A 19665-nucleotide genomic window follows, 5' to 3' on the forward strand; every position below is an offset into this window, starting at 1 on the left:
TTTAGGGGACTTGTGCTCCTAAATCACTTAGGCATTTAACATTCCAGACAACTTTTAAATCTAAAATTGGCTCTGAGGAATGGAAGTAAACTATTTGTCTCTATTACACTAAACATATCACTAAAAAGGTCTATTCCAGATCCTAAGCTTTGCTTCACTGTTCCATTTCAGGAATGATAAATAAGAGCTAAATGGGGATCATGAATAAAGGATTATGATTCTCAAATATCAATTTGGATCCTTGCAATTTTAGGGAAAGAACGTACTTTCTAGGCAACTGGTTAGAAAAAAGGCAAACATGTAATTTTTGACCAGAGAGCTTCAAAAGAGAAAATAGCTGTGCCTCTTAAGGGCCTTTCAGGGGCTAAAATCTGGACAGTGTTGCTTTTTTATATTTAAATATCATGTAAAAGGACGGTGTCACAAAAAACAAACACACATCATTGTTAGAATATTGGAGTGCAGACCACTCACTTTTCTCAAGGTGATCACTTAAATTTTAGAAATTAGAACACTGCAAATTTGAATTTAGATGTGATCAGAAATATTAGATCTGACTCTGTTAAACCTAAAAATGCTATAGAAATAGAAGACAAGTAAAAAAAGAAAGGTAGTGGCTTTTTGATTGCAATTGAAAATATTCTATCCTTCAGCCTCATTCCTCGATTCTAAGGTCAATTATTACACTACTTTTCACTTTGTTAAAAATCATGGTTTTAAAAACTGTAAAGTGATTTATGTACACTAGCATACACACAGCAAATGCATGCCTTTCCCATATGTGGTGTATTAATAACCAGGATTTGGAAAAAAAAAGATACAGCTACATCTTCTGAATGGAATAAGTGATCTATTTAGAACCTGTCCTAGAGTTTTCTATTGTATCCATCATCATAGTATTCAAACACTGTCATTTTAAGAATTAGACAATATTTTGGGGCACTGTAAAGACAAGAAATAGGAAAGGGATAGTGGTAATATTGCTTCTCTTAGCCAGAAAGGAAATGTACCCAAAATTAGAACTAGATTAAAGCTTTACATTTACAAAGGAGCAATGGATGAAGCCTTGAGGGGAAAAAAGCAACATAGTACACAAATATTTTTATGGACTACATTTTTACAGAAAATCTAGCAGAATTTTTTCTAAAGAAAACTACTTCAGAACTACACAAGATATCAATTCCTGCTGCTAAAACAAAGAATTAAGAGTTTGCAACTCTAAAAGTTAAAATTGTTAAGACATCTATTTAGTTTGTAGGAACAATATCTATATTAATGTAGTACCTGTACATAGTCAAAAAAGCATACTTGAATGTCAATATATATGTTCGTGATCAGGAAACTATTAAACATAGGGTAACATCTTCAAAAGTCCCTAAGTGAAACAGGAGACTGTCACACTTTAGAAAGTTTTACTTCTAACAGTGAAGATTTTAAAAAATATATATTATGTCCCATCCACACCAGCAGAAACAAACAGGTTAAACTTAAAAAAAAAAACAACCCATATTTTAAAAGGCTTTTTAATGGAGAGGAATTGCAGTATAGATGGGATCTACTTTAAATATATTGCTTAACAATGGACAGCTATCCACATCCCTTCTAGATGGAAAAGTGTTGATAATGTCTAAACAAAGAAAAGAAGCTTTTGTTGTTCCAAGGACTGTTTACTTAAACAGCAACTCACTGGGAGGACCCTTCCTCCAACACCATTAACTAGAATAAAAACAGTCGTGAAAAAAATCAGTCACAAACTAAGATTAGCAACTAAATTATTTACAGAATATTACATCAACATTTCAAGACAATGTGAGAGATTTAAATGACTCAGACAAAATTCAGAGTGACTAGTATAGTGTAGGGGGAAAAAAGCAATGAAGAAAGTAGGGAGGCACAAGGCTGCGCTAAATCATATTCCTAAATATTTACTGAAAAAACAGGCTAAAAGCTTTGTTATGAGAGTGGGTTATGTCAACTCATCATTGAAAATTTCTCTTAGCCAAAACTGAAATAGAACAGTGATCAACATTTAATTGACTCCTAGAAGTCTAATGAGGAATTAGAGGGCTGTAGGTAAGCAATCATAGTTCTTGCAGTTGCTCTTTTTAAAATTATATTTATGGTACTTTTATCTTTGCAGAAAGGCGAAAGCACCAAGAATCTCCATATCCTGCAGCAGTGGAATAAAATCATGTCATAGGCAAGAGATCTGTGCACATATGTAGGCACTAAGTTTTTGCAGATTTTTGTTGTAGGGAGAGGTGTAAAAATTCTAAGATTTTTTCCTTTAACCAAGAAACATAGAAAACTTAGCAAGGGTGGCACTTAGTAGCAGTTTACACAGAGGCAAGGTGCGTATCCTGTTTCTAAGGGCCTTGGAAAAGCAGATTCTTCCATCAAGTAAAGTGAAGTTTAGTAAGGATTGCGTGCTGTGTCTGTCCTCTGAGATAAATCCTGAAAACTCAAGTGTATTTTTCAAGTCCTCCTCATCACTTAGCACCAGTATCTTAATCATCTCACCAAAGCTTCTCTCACGCTGTCCACCATGTCTGAGTCAAGATGGAGATACATTTCTCCAAGGACTGAAAAGCCAGTTTTGAAAAGCCTTCCTTTTCTATCCAGTTTCACAAAGACCTTCAACCTTTTGATTATCTGTGCAACTCTAAGCTTCGGATACAGGAAGATGAATGTTTGTTTCATCCATAGGCCATCGTAGAGAGGATATAGGTATCCTATATAGGTATAGCCAATTAGTGTCCAAACTGGACCTTCAGCTGAGTCTTCGAAGAAATCAGTCATCTGGATTGAGGTAGTCTTCTTGTCTCTAAACATGGATACAGGTATAACCAAGTCCTTTACATAAGGTAAACTGTTGAATTTTGAAAAAGTTGTTAAACATTAAGCAAATAGAACAGGGTAAGGCAGAGCTCTACTAGTGTGTTAGCTCTCTAGTTTTCCAGTAACTCCCACAATTTTCTTAACTTTAGGAGTCTGACCATCAAAACAAAAGGTCCCAAAAATAAAATTAGGGTTCTAGCCATGCAATGTCAGATTATTTAAATTGCTCAGAAATGTATATGCCAAAGCACTTACAAACTTAAAAATGAAACTTTGATCATATTAAACCATTGCATTTTGGATAGTGGTGAAGAATAATTTAAACACTTCAGTTTATAAAAATCTCCTATTGGCAATATGACAAGCATAATTCTAGTACAGTCATTTTGAGATGATTGAAAACAATTTAACAATAAAGATCTACACAAATTTAGATAAGAAACCTAAAAAGAATGGCTGTCAGACAATTACATATCCAACAGCTAGCACTTCACAATAGTAGTGTCAATTGGCCTTGCCAACAAAAGGACATACCTATGCCTCCTTTTAATTAAGCTACAATATGGAGGCTGAGAATTACTTGCATAGTGAAATGAAGTGGCTATTATAACCCACAACTGTCTCCTGTCCACATTTTCATCAAATTGACTTTGAGAATGACATTTTGTTTTTGTAGAGCAGAGGCTATTTTCCTTAATGCAGTACATTACAAAAAGGCACAGAATAATTGTATGATCTCACTTTTGTTATAACTCTCACTAACTTCACCTTCCTCTATTTCTGGTATTTCAATCTTATTATTCTCAGCAAGTAGGTCACTGTATAGTATCCCTCTGACACAGAAATCAGTTAAGTTTGTAGTGCTAAGTGAGCCAATTGTGTGCATGTGTTTATTTGTGTATAGAGATATGCTGTCACACAATATGTAATGAAATCTTTCCACAACGTGAAGGGAGTCATTTCTGCAACACTCCCCCAATTAGCAGGATAGCAGATGCTTTTCAATGTAGATACCATACTGGTCAACAGCATGTAGTAGTAAGTCAGGCTGTTTTTAAAATATTTAAATTTAAAAAATTCAAGTAAATTCCTGTAAACTAAAATAACTATACACCAAATTTATTAAATTAATGCAGTAGAGGAATCTTGAATTAGCATTGGACAGTTATTAGTAAACAATTTGCGCAAGTGGTGGGCTCTTAAGAAAAGCATGCCAAAGCAAATAAAAATACGACTGAAGGAATAGTGCTGGACACCCATTGCCTAGAAAAGTTTATAAAGTTACAATGACTACATCCTAAAATATGTACCATTTGCAGTGTGTTACCATCAATGGTCTTTTAAAACTGTGCACAGAACAAGCTATGACTGAAGTAAGACTGAAGTAAAACTGAAGTACAAAACAAAATTAAAGCTACCCAGTATCACAGGTAGAATCAGCAAAACATACTAATAAGTTGAGGAAGTAATTTATACTTGTAATGCTGGAATTTTTGCATGAACTGTAAGTTGGATGTCTGACTACACCAGTATTGTATACTCCCACACAACAGTATAAGATTCCCATATCAGATATGGAGTTGACTCAAGTAATCATTTTTTCCTACTTGCTCAAAATATAATTCTTCTGCAGGATTTCCGTGAAAACATTAATGAAAATGTTTCAGAAACTACAACACTGTATTGCCCCATAATGCAATGCAGCTTCAACAGTTTACATTCTGTTATGTGTATGTTTGTTTAAAGGTATGTTTCCTCATTCTGAAGCAGCATGCCAGTAGGACAGTTTGAGCTCAAACTGGGCCTAAGTTTGGACAGGGTCACTTTATGCAGCCCAATGTTTAATATATTTGCAGTTATTTGTAAAAAGTTAGCTGTATTGATTTGAAAAGGAAAACCTTCCTTCTGACTCAACTTTCTGTTTGGCTTATGCACACCATAAGTTCCTGAAAAATTAGTTTAATTTTTGAACAAAGGAGAAGTGTATGTACATTATTACCTAAATCCTACACTTAGCTTTTGGAAACATTCACAGAAGACGACCTGTGCCTATCTGTTGTTGAATCACAGTTATACTAATGAATACTGCATATTATCCTACCTGAGGACTAAACTGTGTACCAAAGTGTATGTCAAAGTTTTTAGGCAGATTTCAGTGTATTAACATTTTATAGTCCCTTGGACCATGGTTTAGACATCTCAATAAGTCAAATACTCCTATTATTGAAGGTACTCTGAAAAAATCATGCAGTATGTATAGTTTATAGCTTGATTTTCCCAAAAGTTGAGTGTTTTCCTTTGTATTGTCACATCCTTTTCAATATGCCAGCTTTCTGAATACATTCCATAAATAAGATGCTAATGTACTTTTATGGCTACTATCATGGAGATTACTAAAACGCACAATATTGGGTGACAATAACTTTCTTCTTAAAATGAATTAGAAAGTTTTCCTGGAAAAGTTACTTGTTTATATACCTTTAGTGTACTTGTAATAAGAAGTTTGAAACAAGTTTTTAAAACAAACAACGCTATCATATCTATATTAAGGCTCAAACTATAAATGGGAAATGAACACAATATTGTATTAGGCCTGAGCATTATATTATATATATCAGCCTGCTTGATTTTTGCATATAGCATAACAATATAGAGGGATGGTAAACTATGGAGAATGAGTGGGATTTTAATAAAAAACTACAAGCTGTTTGCCTTAAACAAACAGTTTCAGTTATAGATAGCTTTGTTAGAGAATGTGGTTTTAAAAAATCCTCTTACCTAATTTTTTACATAACTTTAAGCCCATTTTTAGAATCACGGAAGTTACTAAGTTGCTTGTAGCAAAAGATAAGAATGTGTTGCTTAATCAAGAAATGATATATGGAAAAAAGTGATGAGCCAGAATATTTCTGCATACAGGTCAACCAGTCCTCTAACTCAGTGGTTCTCAACCAAGGGTACATGTACCCTGGGGATATGCAAAGGTCTTCCAGGGGGTACATCAACTCATCTAGATCAGTATTTCCCAACTTGGGGATGGGGGTTACAGGATGGGCTTAAGGGGGTCACAAGTGCAGGGCTGGCATCAGGGGATGCAAGCAGGGCAATTGCCCAGGGCACCACGAACCTAAGTCACATGCCTGATCCCTGGGCGGTTGGGGCTCAGGCCTCAGCCTTGGGTGGCGGGGCTTGGGCTTGACTCCTGAAAGGTTACATTAGTCTGGAAACGTTGAGAACCACTCGTCTAACTAACCCAAGCGTCTCAGTGCAGTTATAAACTACTGCTATGTAATATATTACATACCTACCCATCATTACACATTTTTAGCAAATGTTGGAAATTGTTACAATTTTTCTAACAATTTATTTACAATTTTTTTTGTATATAACGTCAAAAACCCAACTAAATATAAAGCAAAAATGAAATACAAACATTTGTTCAAGGGAAATGAAAAAAAACTGTAAATTCTATTGCACAACCTAAGAAGTCATTGTTTGGAGAGTCCTGAGCTACTATGCTCCACTGAACAATTCAGGCACTTTTTTTCCTTCTTTTTTATTATGTAAGCAATAAACTTTTCAACATATAAATCTCTGTGTATAACAACTCAAGTTCTATTCATAAAATCATGCTTAGAGAAAAAGTATTCAATAAATAAGACTCCCTTCAATGATTCTTTTGAGACTTGTTTGCAAAAGGAACTAAAGGTACCATACTACAACTTTTCAATTGAATATTGTAATTTAAAAGCAATTATTAAAACCGTAAAAAAGTTCTGCAGCATTCCACTACTGAAAAATAGTTATTTTATCGAGACAGTTACAGTGTTAGTTCCTTTTTCCCATTTTAATTCCTGACAAAGTTGTCAAAAACAAACTGATGCTCCCTTGCTGTGTTATTTTTGTATGTCTCAACTTCAGGATCATAGTTCAGGTTTCTGTGCCCGACTGTCCCTATTAAGAGAAAAAGTTGTTACTTCAAGGTCACAACAATGTGAAAAACCTCTAGTGGATCATATTTTTATTATTTTAGTTTTCACTTCATGGTATTTAATAACAGACAAGGCTTCTTACTAAAGCAGTCACACTGCTGATCAAATAAAGAATAAGTAATCTGCTTTGCAAAATTTTACTTGCCAAGGACAAAATGTTTTAAACAGATAATACTGTAGGTTTTTTTTAGTCATTTAACATCATAGCAAAGAGTGAGTAAGTAAACTGTGCCTGAACTGGTAAATTTTCATGTAAATTTTGCAAGGCTGAAGTAAATCAGACAATATGTACCAACATTTCTAGCTTAAGTCAGCAGAAGCTCAGCATCTCTGAAAAATAGGGCATTTACTTAAGTGTCTAACTTTAAGCACTTATCCAAGTTTGAAAATTTTAGTCAAAAAAACTCTATATACACACACACACACACACACACACACACACACACACACACACACACACACACACACACACACACACACACACACACTTAGTTAAACTGTCAGACTTGGGACCAGAAAATATACTAGTACATTAGAGTACAAACACTTAATTCTGTTCTTTTGTTCACTCAGAGCTAGGTTGTGAACCCCTTCGTCATACTGATAAGAAATTACTCATTCAAGCATTCCCATTAATATCAGTTGGACTACTCTTGTGAATAACTGCACACCAGTACAGGCAGGGAATTTCAGCTTACCCCTTAGATTCCTTAGAAGGAAGGTAGGTCATACAAAAGCAGTTTTAATACACTAATTAGAAAGAAGCACTCTTAAAACCTGAAAAGTACCTATTCTAGCAAATCAAAGTTTGTTAAACTATGTACTGAAAATATTTTGACTAACATGGTGAATAAACAGTTATTTTATTGTTTTGAATGTGTAGATTTATATTTAAGATGAGTTTTGGCTGACATGGAATTTGGTTATCCTATATATTAGTAGCACATTATAGTTTATAAAGGGTTCATATATGATTAAAACCTAAGCATATTAAAGATTGTTATAAGTAATTTCTTGACTTGCTAGATTTGAAAACAAACTATTTATTAAAACTATTGATTATCAACCCATAATAAAACGTGACTGGGAATTTTGTTTCAGATAAAAGCTTTTGGAAAAATGGTTTAGATCAAAAAAATTTAAATTGTTTTCTTCGAACATCAAAGTATAATTTAAGTGGGGACATTTGATTCTTTTTTTAAAAATCAGCTTTCAACATGGTACATGTTAGATTAGCAGTTTCTAAAGAATCCATGTAAATCATACCAATTGTGACCCGATTAACAAGTTCACTATGTGGGTAGAAATATATCAACTACTGAAATGAACACCACATTGCCATGAAGAGGCTTTCTAAACTGCTAGTGGCACACGGAGAAAAAGGTTACATCATGAATTTTAAATGGGGTTTATTTTTACTTGTACTGGGAGGTATTAGAGTTCTTTATTGGTTATAAAATTAATATTAAAAGAAATCTTAATTATACTGATTAACAATTCAGGCTGTAATCTTTGGCAGCCAGATTTTATTAAGATTATTTATTTAGACAAGGATTTCTAACATCCAATTATAAAATAGCATTAGGAAATTTAGCAAACAGATGTCACTGCCATGTTGTTATAGTGAAGCAAGTGTATATTTTTATTATAATACAAGTTTATAATTTTTAGAATACAGGATAATGCTGAATTTATCTTTGTCATTTTCTTTTTCCATCTAGCAAGCAGAGATCTTAGAAAGGAAAGGTCAGGATTGTTATTGCTTGGTGATGTGAGAAGCACCCCCTGTTCCCTCAGAGAAGTAGTGTACTGCCTTTGCAGCACTCTCAAACCTTATCTACATCACAAGTCTAACCATGCTGAACACATTTGTCTGGCACATTTAACAATATTTAATGTGGATGAGACACTGTGGTTATAAAACAGGAAACGGGATACACCTTACATTATGCTGAGACAATTCAAATAGGGGCTTTAGGATGCTATAATAATACTGAAAAGTATCCTGTTTGTTACTGATCCTTACAATATTTAGGACTCCTGATACGGTTCTATATCAGCTGTAACATTATACTCCATCATGGTGCTACAACAGTGTTGTCCTGTGCACCCCACAAACAAATTATTAAAATATGGATACTCCTAACTGTATCAGACTGTGCCCTATCAAAGTTACACTAATACTGATGGGAGACCCCACCAGATCAGGGACTGATACCAGAACAATTCTCCATTAATTAATACTGTTATTGCATATGACTTTGCAGAGTGCCTACCTCTCATTTGAGTTTTTTAAAAATAGTTGCAAAATTAAGCAAGTTTATAAACAAGCAGGAAAATATTTTAGACTCCCAGTTTAAGAACAAAAGAATGGCCATGCTGAGTCAGACCAATGGGCCAGCTAGCCCAGTATCCTGTCTTCCAACAGTGGCTGGTGCCAGATGCTTTGGAGGAAATGAACAGAACAGAGCAATTTTTGAGTGATTCACCAATCACCCAGTCCCAGCTTCTAGCATGGCTAAAGATTGGGGGGAGGGGGTCCATTCCCCCTCCCTTTTATGCACAAGGATTGCCTGCAATATCTCTCAGTGCATCAAAGGATGTATCCATAAACGTGCATTGGTTTGTACGCTGCTTGTCAAAATAGCACTCCAACAAATATGAATCAGAAGGTTTTTAATTTGAATATTTGGCTTGGATCCTTAAATAATGTACTGAAAAAGGGCACACATTCATACAATAGAATTTAATTAACCAACTGTTTGAAAGGACACAAAATAGACTTCAGCTAATTGGGGCTTGTAATCCATCAAGCTGTGATGTTATCAAACACTGAGGACCAGCTTCCCCATTTATAGATGGAAAATCAGCTCAGCTGAGCAGCAGAAGGGATCCAAACTCAGATTTTGGAAGAGAGGCAATGTAAGAGGCCATAGCTGACCTACAGCTAACCAAAAGAATCGGTTACCAAGTTTCCTGGGATGGGACAGTGGGGAGAAGACTGTCAATTCAGTACTCCAAAGAATTCCACACAAGCTAAACAAACAACTCCAAGTGGATCAGATAGGAGTGGATCATTTTGATACATTTTATTTAAAAAAATTAGGGGAAATTAATTTTAATCCAACTCACCTTTTCTTTCCTCAAAAATCCCTCTTTGAATTTGTAAGTGGTAAATCCCCTTACACCAGCAGAACGTAACCGCTGGTACTTAGCCTGAATATATAAACCCTTCTGTACTAAGCCTGATTTATAATTGTGTTGCAATCGACCATCTGTAAAGTTGCTCTGTAGAGGAAAAAAAAGAAAAAAAAAAAGGACAAAATGATCAAATTTCAGAACTCTGGTAAAAAAGGCCTTTTGTATTTTATTGTATTCAGCTATTTTAAAGTTACAATTACACAATTTTACACACACAAAAACTTACAATACTGAACCACTGAAGTAATATTAATTTATCAATGCATATTCCTCTTCCTTGCTTCCTATTTAATACATCTCACACTCGCATTCACTGTTCATATCACAGAACTGCCATGTTGTACATATTGGGCAACAGTCCAAAATAGTTCAAGTTATCTTCTTCATAGCACAGGTTTTGATACAAAAAATTATGAGCACTAAAGAGGTTGTATAATGTGGGCATTAAATGAGGAGGAAGGGGAAATACAAGCTTCATTTTGAGTGTGTGTGTGTGTAGCTTTATATCTATATAAACAGCTGTAATAATAAGTAAACTTTAAAAGTGAAATCCTGACCTTATTAACTCAATGGCAAAACTCCCATTGACTTCAAAGGAACCAGGACTGCATCCAAGAGCTGTCTCTGGTGCATATGTTGAGTGTAAGATATCAAACTAGATGGCATTACCTGGAATCACTTTAGTCTTTAAAACCATAGGAAGAACACCTACGCACAGATCTATGCTTCCTTCACCTCCACAGTGGGCTATTGTAAACTTACTTGAGGTGGGACTGAGCCTAAAGGCCACAGAGAAACAGCAACAGAAAGTCAGTGGCACTATAAATACTAGAGAGAGTGGACAGACAACACATGTAGCAGGAACAGCAGTGTCCACTGTAATTAAGTTTGTGTTAAGTTTTCCATACTTCTCAGATGCCACACTAACGTATGGTATAAGAATATTAATATAAAAAAATTCCAACTTCACTTATTGTAGTTTCTCTGATTGTTTGAACATTTTGTTTGAAATTTTCAAACTTGGTCTTGCCAGAAAGTGATTTTGAGTTTTAATAAATCGTTCAAGCGGTTTCTGAATACAAGGAGAATACACAAGGAAAAGCAGAAACCTTCCCCACATAATAGTTTGTAAACTTTTATAAGCAGCTTTAACTGCTAAAAGAAGAAAGCTGAAATTTGTCATGGAAATAGCCCTCACTGAAAAGTGCTTTTGAGTGTTCTGATAACATTTGGTTTCAATCTGACAGAGTTGGAAAAAAATATCACATGCTACACATACGTAATATATTTTGTACCAGTTTTTCACTAAACTTGCAGAATGCAGCTAAACTAGGTTTGCACAAGAGAGAAGCTCCTTTATACAAACTCCTAGAAGTCTTTTGCTATTTCAAAGACCCCATATCCATCCATGATATACTGAGAAAGCTGTATGCACCAGGAAAGATGAATGCATTAGTGTACAGGGTGTAGCTTATTGGAGTTGGAGGTACAGGATTCTTGGCAGATAGCTGCCACATGCTAAACTTCATACAGGAGATCAGAAACCTGACAGTTCTGAGGACACAATGCAATTACCATCCTTTATGCAAATACATTGCCACAATAGGGGAAACTGAAATTTAAAAAAAAATTCTAAATTAAGCCCCTGAACCTTGGCAAGGTAAAAACCAAGATTCCCTTAAACTATGTGCATGGGCTGCCTGTCTGTCAATTGGCAGGCATCTCGCACTAAGCAGTGCTTGCTGTGTGGGGGAGTTTGTACACCAGCGGATATCTGCCTCCTACCACAAGAGGGGAGGCCCCAAGGCTTTCCAACAGCCATCACTACTGTTTCCAACTTGAGAGGAAGTTACTGAGCTCCCCTCTCCTTCCACACCATCTGCTCTTCATCCTAGCAGGAGTGGTTAGGAAGATGATTCCAAGTCTGTCCCCCTTTCTATGGGAATAAGCCAATGAAGGGATAGAGTAAGGAGGAGGAGGGAACAGGAATGGGCCTGCTCATAGGTTTTATGTTTTAACTAAGGCAGTCATTACCCACACACCAATGGAAGAAAAAAAACAAAAAGACAATATTGATGAAGAGCAGAGTCAATTGTAGATAAATCTAACCAGAATCTATTTGGCAACAAGACACTGCAATGGTAGACACATTACTATATATTTTTGGTATTTCTAATGTGTTTAGATCCTACCTACCACCATTTTCAGTGTCAAATTCCACAACTCCAAAGTGTAGCTTACTCGAAAATAATAGTACTCTTCAAAGACCAACATATGCAGTTTAAATAGATTCTGCCTACAAAATTATTCCAGTGCTCCAAGTTATTTGGAAAATCTGAAGAGGTTTCAGTTTGAAACATGGAACAATTCTAAGGTTCTAAATTTCATTTAATAATCAATTAAAACTATTTTACAAACATTGCTAATATTGTTTTTCTAAAATCACTTCATAAGTGAAGTAATACTGCTTTTCAAAATATTTTATTTTTAAAAACAAAGACTACAAACCAAACAACATACACATCTAAGCTACCCCGGCATACAGCCATGACTGTAGAACATGAATAATTATTGAAGTCATCAGAATTCCAACATAATGATTTTATTTAAATAATAAACATATCAAGTGGGTTTAACTGATTACCCTCATTCCTCGGATGCACTGTGAATCACTAAGTCAAAGGAACAGCTTTTTAAACCTAAAATCTTTGGGTATCCCTGTATAAAACTAGTCTCTAGAATGTGCTACTCTTTTAAAAAAGAAGTTAACACAACCAATTTTAAAATCTTTGGAACAAAACACTTCTGCTTAGTGACTCAACAGAACTTGTTTCCGACACCAGGGAAAAGAGATTTTGCCTAAGCCTTTTGGTTGATAAATATATATTAACATTAGAAAGCAGTCAAATCACCATCTCTGGTACACTGAATGCAATCAAACTTCAACAACATTAGAAAGAATTATACGCAATACAAGAGAAAATTCAATGCAAAAATAATTGATTACATTTTAGGTTAGGAATTTTAAGTAAAAAAGTAATATCCCTTTTCCCATGGCAACCATAATCCATTTGCTTTTCACACATGCAAAAACAGTGTTGCTGCATATGGTGTTTACCCATAGTGATACTGAAGCATAAGGGAAGAGATTATTGGCTGCAGCACAATGGTGCACAGCACAGGTTGCATGCATGAATGCAACACTAGCTTAAAGCTCACCTTTGTGTTCCCTGTGCAGAATTCTAGGTTGACATGAATTAAGCCAGACTCTGGACTGCTTTAAATTACATCAAGTGCCAACAGCCCCAAACAGTTGGTATGGCAGGCAGGGATCAGCCTGATGTAAAAAAGCCACCTACTCTCCGTGTGCTGGCAAAAGACAGGAGGTGCTGACATAAGTGCCATTATGGCAAGATGTACACCAAAGAATCCCAAAATAATATTCTATTTAATGTAATTTTAGTGTAAGATGACTTTTTTAACCTGTTAACTAGTGATAATACCTAAAAAAGGCTAGTTTTACAACACTATGAACTTTATCTTGAGGAAAGGTTTTTGTTTTTATCTGGGGGACTGATTGGCTAAGTGCATTTAGTAATAGGATATAGAGGAAGACACACCAGCCAGAACAGGAAAGCCTGAAAGTGATTTCTATCTGATGGTTCCATTATTTTAATCAAAAGTCTGAAATCTGAATTTAGGCTTTCATGCCAACTACCTGTATGTACATGGTCATAATATTTCTGCCTCAAATTCCCGATCTATAAAATGAGAATAAAGCCTACCTACCTTACACAAGATATTTTAATCCTCGCAACAACCTTGTAAAATATCAAGCATTATTTGGTGGCTTATCTGAAATGTGTTTTATGGAAGAGGTGGATTAACAGTGATTACATCTGCACCATTCACATGGCTCATGGAGAAAAGAGATATTCTGGACCAAGGGTCAGTGATCCAATTGCCTTATACCAAGGCCACTTTTAAATGGGAAACTAGAAGAGGGTTGACCCAGATTTGATCAGCGTTTTTCTTTCCTGTTATGAACGGACCTAACTGGGGCCATGCACAGCAGGAAGGAAGAGATACAAGTGACCTCTGTTTCACATTTAATTGACTTTGACCCCAGGGTGCCTTTTATAGTTAAGATGCATTGGAAAGCCTCAGCAGTATCCCAGAATAGGGTGATTTTGCTGGCTCTCTTACATCTTAGAGTTCCTGTAAACAAAAGCCTAAAAGAAATACTTATCAAATAGAATAATGAGAAAATATAAAACAGCAAAATATGGGATATTTAATAAAAAGATTACTATTTGGAAGTCACTATATAGATTTAAGGCAATTTTATATGAAAAATACAAATGGAATGCAGTGGAAGTGCAACTAAAAGGGGTGACATTTTCTCTTAAACTTGGAAAATACTCTAAATTTTTCATGTAGCATTATGACAGCACAACATTCCACCAGGTTTAGTTTAAAAAAATCTTTCAATGGAACAGTGTCCAAACAAAATAATGAAATTAGAAGTGAACATATTCATGTAAGGTATTTCCTTATAGGCAGATTTGGCAGAATTTGATTTTTTTTTTTTTTTTTTTAAATAAATTTTGACAGGTATCAATGTTTATTTAAGCTTCCCCCCCCCCCCCCCAATTGTTAATTTTTCACAGTTGTGGGAATTTATTAAATAATTATTGCCTGACTCTCTCCATAACAGTAGATGGTGATTCAAAAAGTTAAAGCTTTTAAACTGTTAAAACAAATTGTCAACATCACATGTCAAAAAAACACAGTAAATATCCTTAAATCAAACTCTATGTTCTGAAGCAGCATTTTTCTTACTTTACCTATTCATAAATTTCTATTATGGATACAAATATTTTTTGTTAGTTTGTGTATGTGTATGGAGAAATCAACGTTTACTGATAAAAACCCTAAAATCTTTCCAAGCCTCCTTATTGGTCAGATGTTTTGTTAATCTTCCATTTTTCCTGAAGTTTTGATTCTTAAAGGTTATTTTTCCCCTCCTATTGTCCAAGACTAGCCCATTGATCTTGCCACTCCCTCCTTCCTTGCCTTACTCTCCTTTCAACCAACTACTTGCCTTCTTCCTTAATGATGTTATTTAAAATTAAATCCTGAAAAAGTCAGCTCTCCTACCAACCTGGGAGAGGCCAAATTCTAGTAACTTAGTCTTCCAAAATATGATAGCACTCCAGCTTTTACAGGGGGAGGGATGGAGAAGTGGAATTTTCAAATATTCAGTTCTGGCATAACTCTCTCTCCTCCTATTGAAGTCAAAGTAACCCCCCATTATTTCAATGGGAACAGAATTCAGCCAATGCTGACCGTTTTTGAAAATCTCACCCTTAACATGTCTGTTTAGAACAACATGCCTCAATCACAACTCAACAACCTGAAATGAAACCTGATTCAACAGACACATTTGGCAAGAGTCAAGCAATACCTTAAAGGGTCTTCTGAATGGTCTTGGATTTTCAAGATGTCCTCCAAATGGTCTGTGAGTGAATACGTCATTTGTTTTTGCAGCATAATAAGAATTCTAGGAACATGGCAGAGATATTACTTTAACAATGTTAAAAATAATCATTTCAGTGAAACCTGGACAATTTTTAGATTAAGCTAATTTGTACTGTACATATTTTGGCCTAAGATTATAATTGTGATGTATTAAGTTAGTGAAATTGCAGCAGTATACTGCCTTTTGAACTGGAGTCAAAGTTGGAGAAACTGATTTCAGTTCCCACAGCTGAAAGGACACAGGGTCCCATTCCAGAATATGGTCCCTATGGGCTGTAAAGCGACCAGATCTCTTCAACTGAGGATTACTCTGGTGTGAGGCAGAACTTCATCAGCTGGCACAGGGCCAGCATAACAGCTTCCTACACCAACCCTTCACCTCGTACACCTCCTACACCAACCCTCTTCAGCGGGGGTATGGAGCAGGAACAGGAGGGACACAACCAGATCTCTGCTGGCAAATGGTCCCTTCAGGATCATTACCAGTCAGTGTACTTTAAAGCAGCTATGTGCATTTCTAGCATACTCATTAGTGTAGTACCCATGCACTGAACACCAATTTAAGAATTGCATTAGATTTGTCCACAAGGTCAACTATTCTCCATCCTTTTTGATTTTGGTACCTAGCAATAAGAGAGGCTCATCTACCCTAGAGACATGCACCATTTCAGAAGCAAGTGAAACAACTAAGTGACGTTGGAACTGTTTGTAACTGCAACCTTTGAGTGTATCTACATTAAGCAGCCTTGGTTACATAAAACAGTGCAGTGCCTCCATTACATGCAATACTCCTGCCTACCACTGCTTTACCTGTGCATTGTGACCCTTTTCCCATAGTTTCCAGCACAGTTATCTGGAGCTCGTACATTTTTTTTTAAACACGACATGTATATTTTCATATATAAATCCATCTTCCAGATGGATGTCAAATATACATACAAATACAAATGTATTATAGAAATTATTGCTTCATGCAGACAGAGCTTAAATAATGCTAAGATTTTTTAGCAACTGAAAATTCAACATAATTTTTAATACTTCTTTAATGATACACGTTAATACTCCTACAAGTTTTGAATTCATTGGAACTACTATTTCTTCAAATGTAATTAACAATTTTAAAGGTATTTTTTAATCTTTGAAATACTTATACACTATTCTAAAGAAAATTCATGAAAAAATATCTATACAACAAACCATGTGTTACAGTCTAATAATGATACATTTGCAGTTCACCGCACTGTGTCTGGGATTTTGGCCATCTGCTTCATTAGAATGAAAGGGAATAGAACAAGATTAGTTGAAAAAGCTAGAGGAAGATACTTTGAAAAGAATAAGTGTTTAATAATTTAAGAGAGTCTTGCTTGTTTAAGCAACATCTTACATTAAGAACAGAAAAAATTAAAATCTGAATTTATTCTCTTTTCCTTCATTAAAATTAGATTTTTACTTTTCACTCAACTTAAATAATAAAAACAAAAATTGACAGTTTATTTCTGATTCGCATGCACTATCTACTTTTTAGGCTGCAAATACTGCAAAAAAATGTTTTAAATTCAATGACAAGTTTATTTGAATTTAAAGATAATTATTCAAGTGTTTTATTAAAACAGAAATACAGGAGTGGCTAAGAGATTCATTTGAAAATTTAGGCTTTCAAAAAGCCTTTACAAGATCTCTCACAAGAGGCTACAGAAACCAGGTAGTCATGGAATGAAAGGCAAAGTATTGTCATAGAACAAAAACTGGCTAAGAGGCAGGAAACAAAGTATGAATAAGTAATTAGTTTTCATCATGTCAAAAGGTTAGCAGCAGGGTGCCTGAAGGTACTATATTAAATCTGGTGGTGTTTAATATATTTATTAACGATTTAAAAAGAAGGGTGAAGCAGGAAAGTACCAGAATTTGCAGGTGGCAAAGTTATTTAGGTTGATCAATTCTAGACAAGAATTCAGAGAGTGTTAACCCAAGACAAGTGAATGGGCAGATGAAGTTCAGTGATGATAAATGCAAAGAAATGCACACTAGAGGGGCAAATTTAAGCTACTTGTACTCCTTACAGGTTTCTAAGTTAATTATTTCAGTTCAGGAAAGGACGTGGGCCTCATTGTAGGCAGCTCAGTGAAGACCTCTGCAGGTGAATATTGAGCAAACATGAATACATAAGGAATGAAATAGGGAATAATAGGGAAAATGTTATAATGATGTATACAACAGCGGTACAGCCTTATCAGCAATATTATGTTCTCTGGTTACCCCATCTCAAAAGGATATTACAAAATTAGAGGGGGCTCAGAAGAGACAACAAAAAAGATTGAAGGCATGGAAAAGCTCTTATGAAGAGAGATTGAAGAAACTGGGGCAGTTTACCTTAGAAAGAAGATTAACAAAAGGCAACATGATAGAAGTATATAAAATGATGAATGGTATAGAGAAGGAACATCAGAAGATTCTGTTCTTCCTGTCTCATAATACAAGAATACAGGGGCATTCAATGAAATCAAAAGGTGTCAGCTTTTTTTTTTTTTAAATGTAACTTGTAATGAGAGTAGAACCATTGAAGCCAAGTCTTAAAGATTCAAAGAGAGATTGGACAATTACATGGATATCAAGAATATCTAGAGTTATAATAGTTAATGCTAACAAAGAGAGTATTGGAAAGTAGATAAAATGTTTCATAGTTTGAACTACCATGAGGGAAAGGTTACCTTGCATCTGCCTACTATCAGGTTTCTTACACCTTATTCTGAAACTACAGTGTGGGGCTACTGTCAGGAGACATAATACTGAACTAAATGGACTACATATCTGATCTAATATTGCAACTATGTTAAATTTTGGACCCAAACTACCTGACATTTATTGTTCTTAAACTGACAAACTATAACCAAATGGAGTTTACATCAACTTTCTAGTAGTATTTCAGTTGTAGCAATGACAATCATTTTATTATTTTTATATATAAATATAATATACTCTCAGATTTCATTTCAAGCAGCCTCTTAATATCCAGTACAACCCACCACTCAGATTTCAATCTTTCAAATATCAGTTGCTGCTTTAATGCCTCTATACTATATATGCACCCTAGCCAACCATTTATTGAAGAGACAGATAAGCATGATTTAACCATAAAATATTTTTAATTCTGAATATATAAAAATTAAGCAGAAATATCCATGCAAGACCATAAAAGCTGGATATCCAGTCTAATTTAAAATATTTTGAATAGCTTCAGGGACTTATTTCTGCCATTACTTAAACATTCTTTTAAAATACTATTCTTAGAGCCTTGCCTCCCTGTCATGCTTGCCCTTGGAAATCTGCACCCTGGTACAATTTTCTCGCTTGTCAACAAAAATGAATACACTTAAAAGGGGAATGGTTAAGGCTACGTTTTGTCATTTTAAAATGGTTATATGCTGAACACCTCAAACAAAGGCTAGCCAGCTGTTCACTGCATAATTGATTCTCCACTTCTTTCTCTAAACTTTATGATTTTACTGATATGTTAAAATACAATTCTGCAGAACCCAGGATGAATTCCTTAATCAGCACCAAAATTGAGCCAGCCTAAAGGGATTCATGTGGATGTAATTTATCTGTTGCACTTTTGGATTTATTTATTTAAAGGTTTTGTTTCTTATTATATGGGACACTTCACACAATTTTAGGATTAATTTGTTTTCACAAATATTTAGCACCTTTTACAATTCTAGATTAAATTCAGGTTATAAACGATTTTATGACTGTGAGCAGAGCTGGAGTAAAAATACAACCACTGCTCCCCTCCCAATACTCTTCCATTCTGACTTCTGTAAACTTATTATTCCATAACATGATCTCTAGTTATACAGCTCAAAGACACTGGCCTATTTTGCTGACATATTGCAAGATGATCTCATGTTTAATTTACTTTTCACAAACCCTCATGTCTCAACATTTCAGGTTTCTCCTTCCCATATCTGCATTTCCTCTCTGTATGTCAGGATGCATTTTTCCAAGATGAATCTCATGGAATTATTTTCTATCCATCTTTTTAATCTCTTTCTAGGTCATTTCATTATCAAATTACCATTTATTCTCTCTTCTT

The 19665-nt window shown here is 35.0% G+C and overlaps 1 protein-coding gene across 3 annotated transcripts in view; it reads right to left on the reverse strand.

Annotated features, from left to right (window-relative positions):
• Positions 1-1457: 1457 nt before the first annotated feature.
• BCLAF3 (BCLAF1 and THRAP3 family member 3) overlaps positions 1458-19665 on the reverse strand; it is a 61897-nt gene continuing 43689 nt past the window's right edge. For 2 of the 3 annotated variants that reach the window (XR_010919119.1, XM_067545011.1), the window contains 3 exons: positions 15499-15594; positions 9963-10118; positions 1458-6792 (listed from right to left, as the gene is read on the reverse strand). Coding sequence is in view for 2 of the 3 variants with exons in the window: in XM_067545011.1 (XP_067401112.1) it covers positions 6769-6792; positions 9963-10118; positions 15499-15594 (276 nt within the window). In the remaining variant the exon portion in view is untranslated. The remainder of the gene's footprint in view (positions 6793-9962; positions 10119-15498; positions 15595-19665) is intronic. The other variant, XM_067545012.1, reaches the window with a different exon arrangement.

The sequence above is a fragment of the Emydura macquarii genome, unplaced genomic scaffold (assembly GCF_026122565.2).
Source record: "Emydura macquarii macquarii isolate MOO-44397 ecotype Brisbane River unplaced genomic scaffold, CSIRO-AGI_Emac_v2 contig_1043, whole genome shotgun sequence".
NCBI lineage: Eukaryota > Metazoa > Chordata > Testudines > Chelidae > Emydura > Emydura macquarii.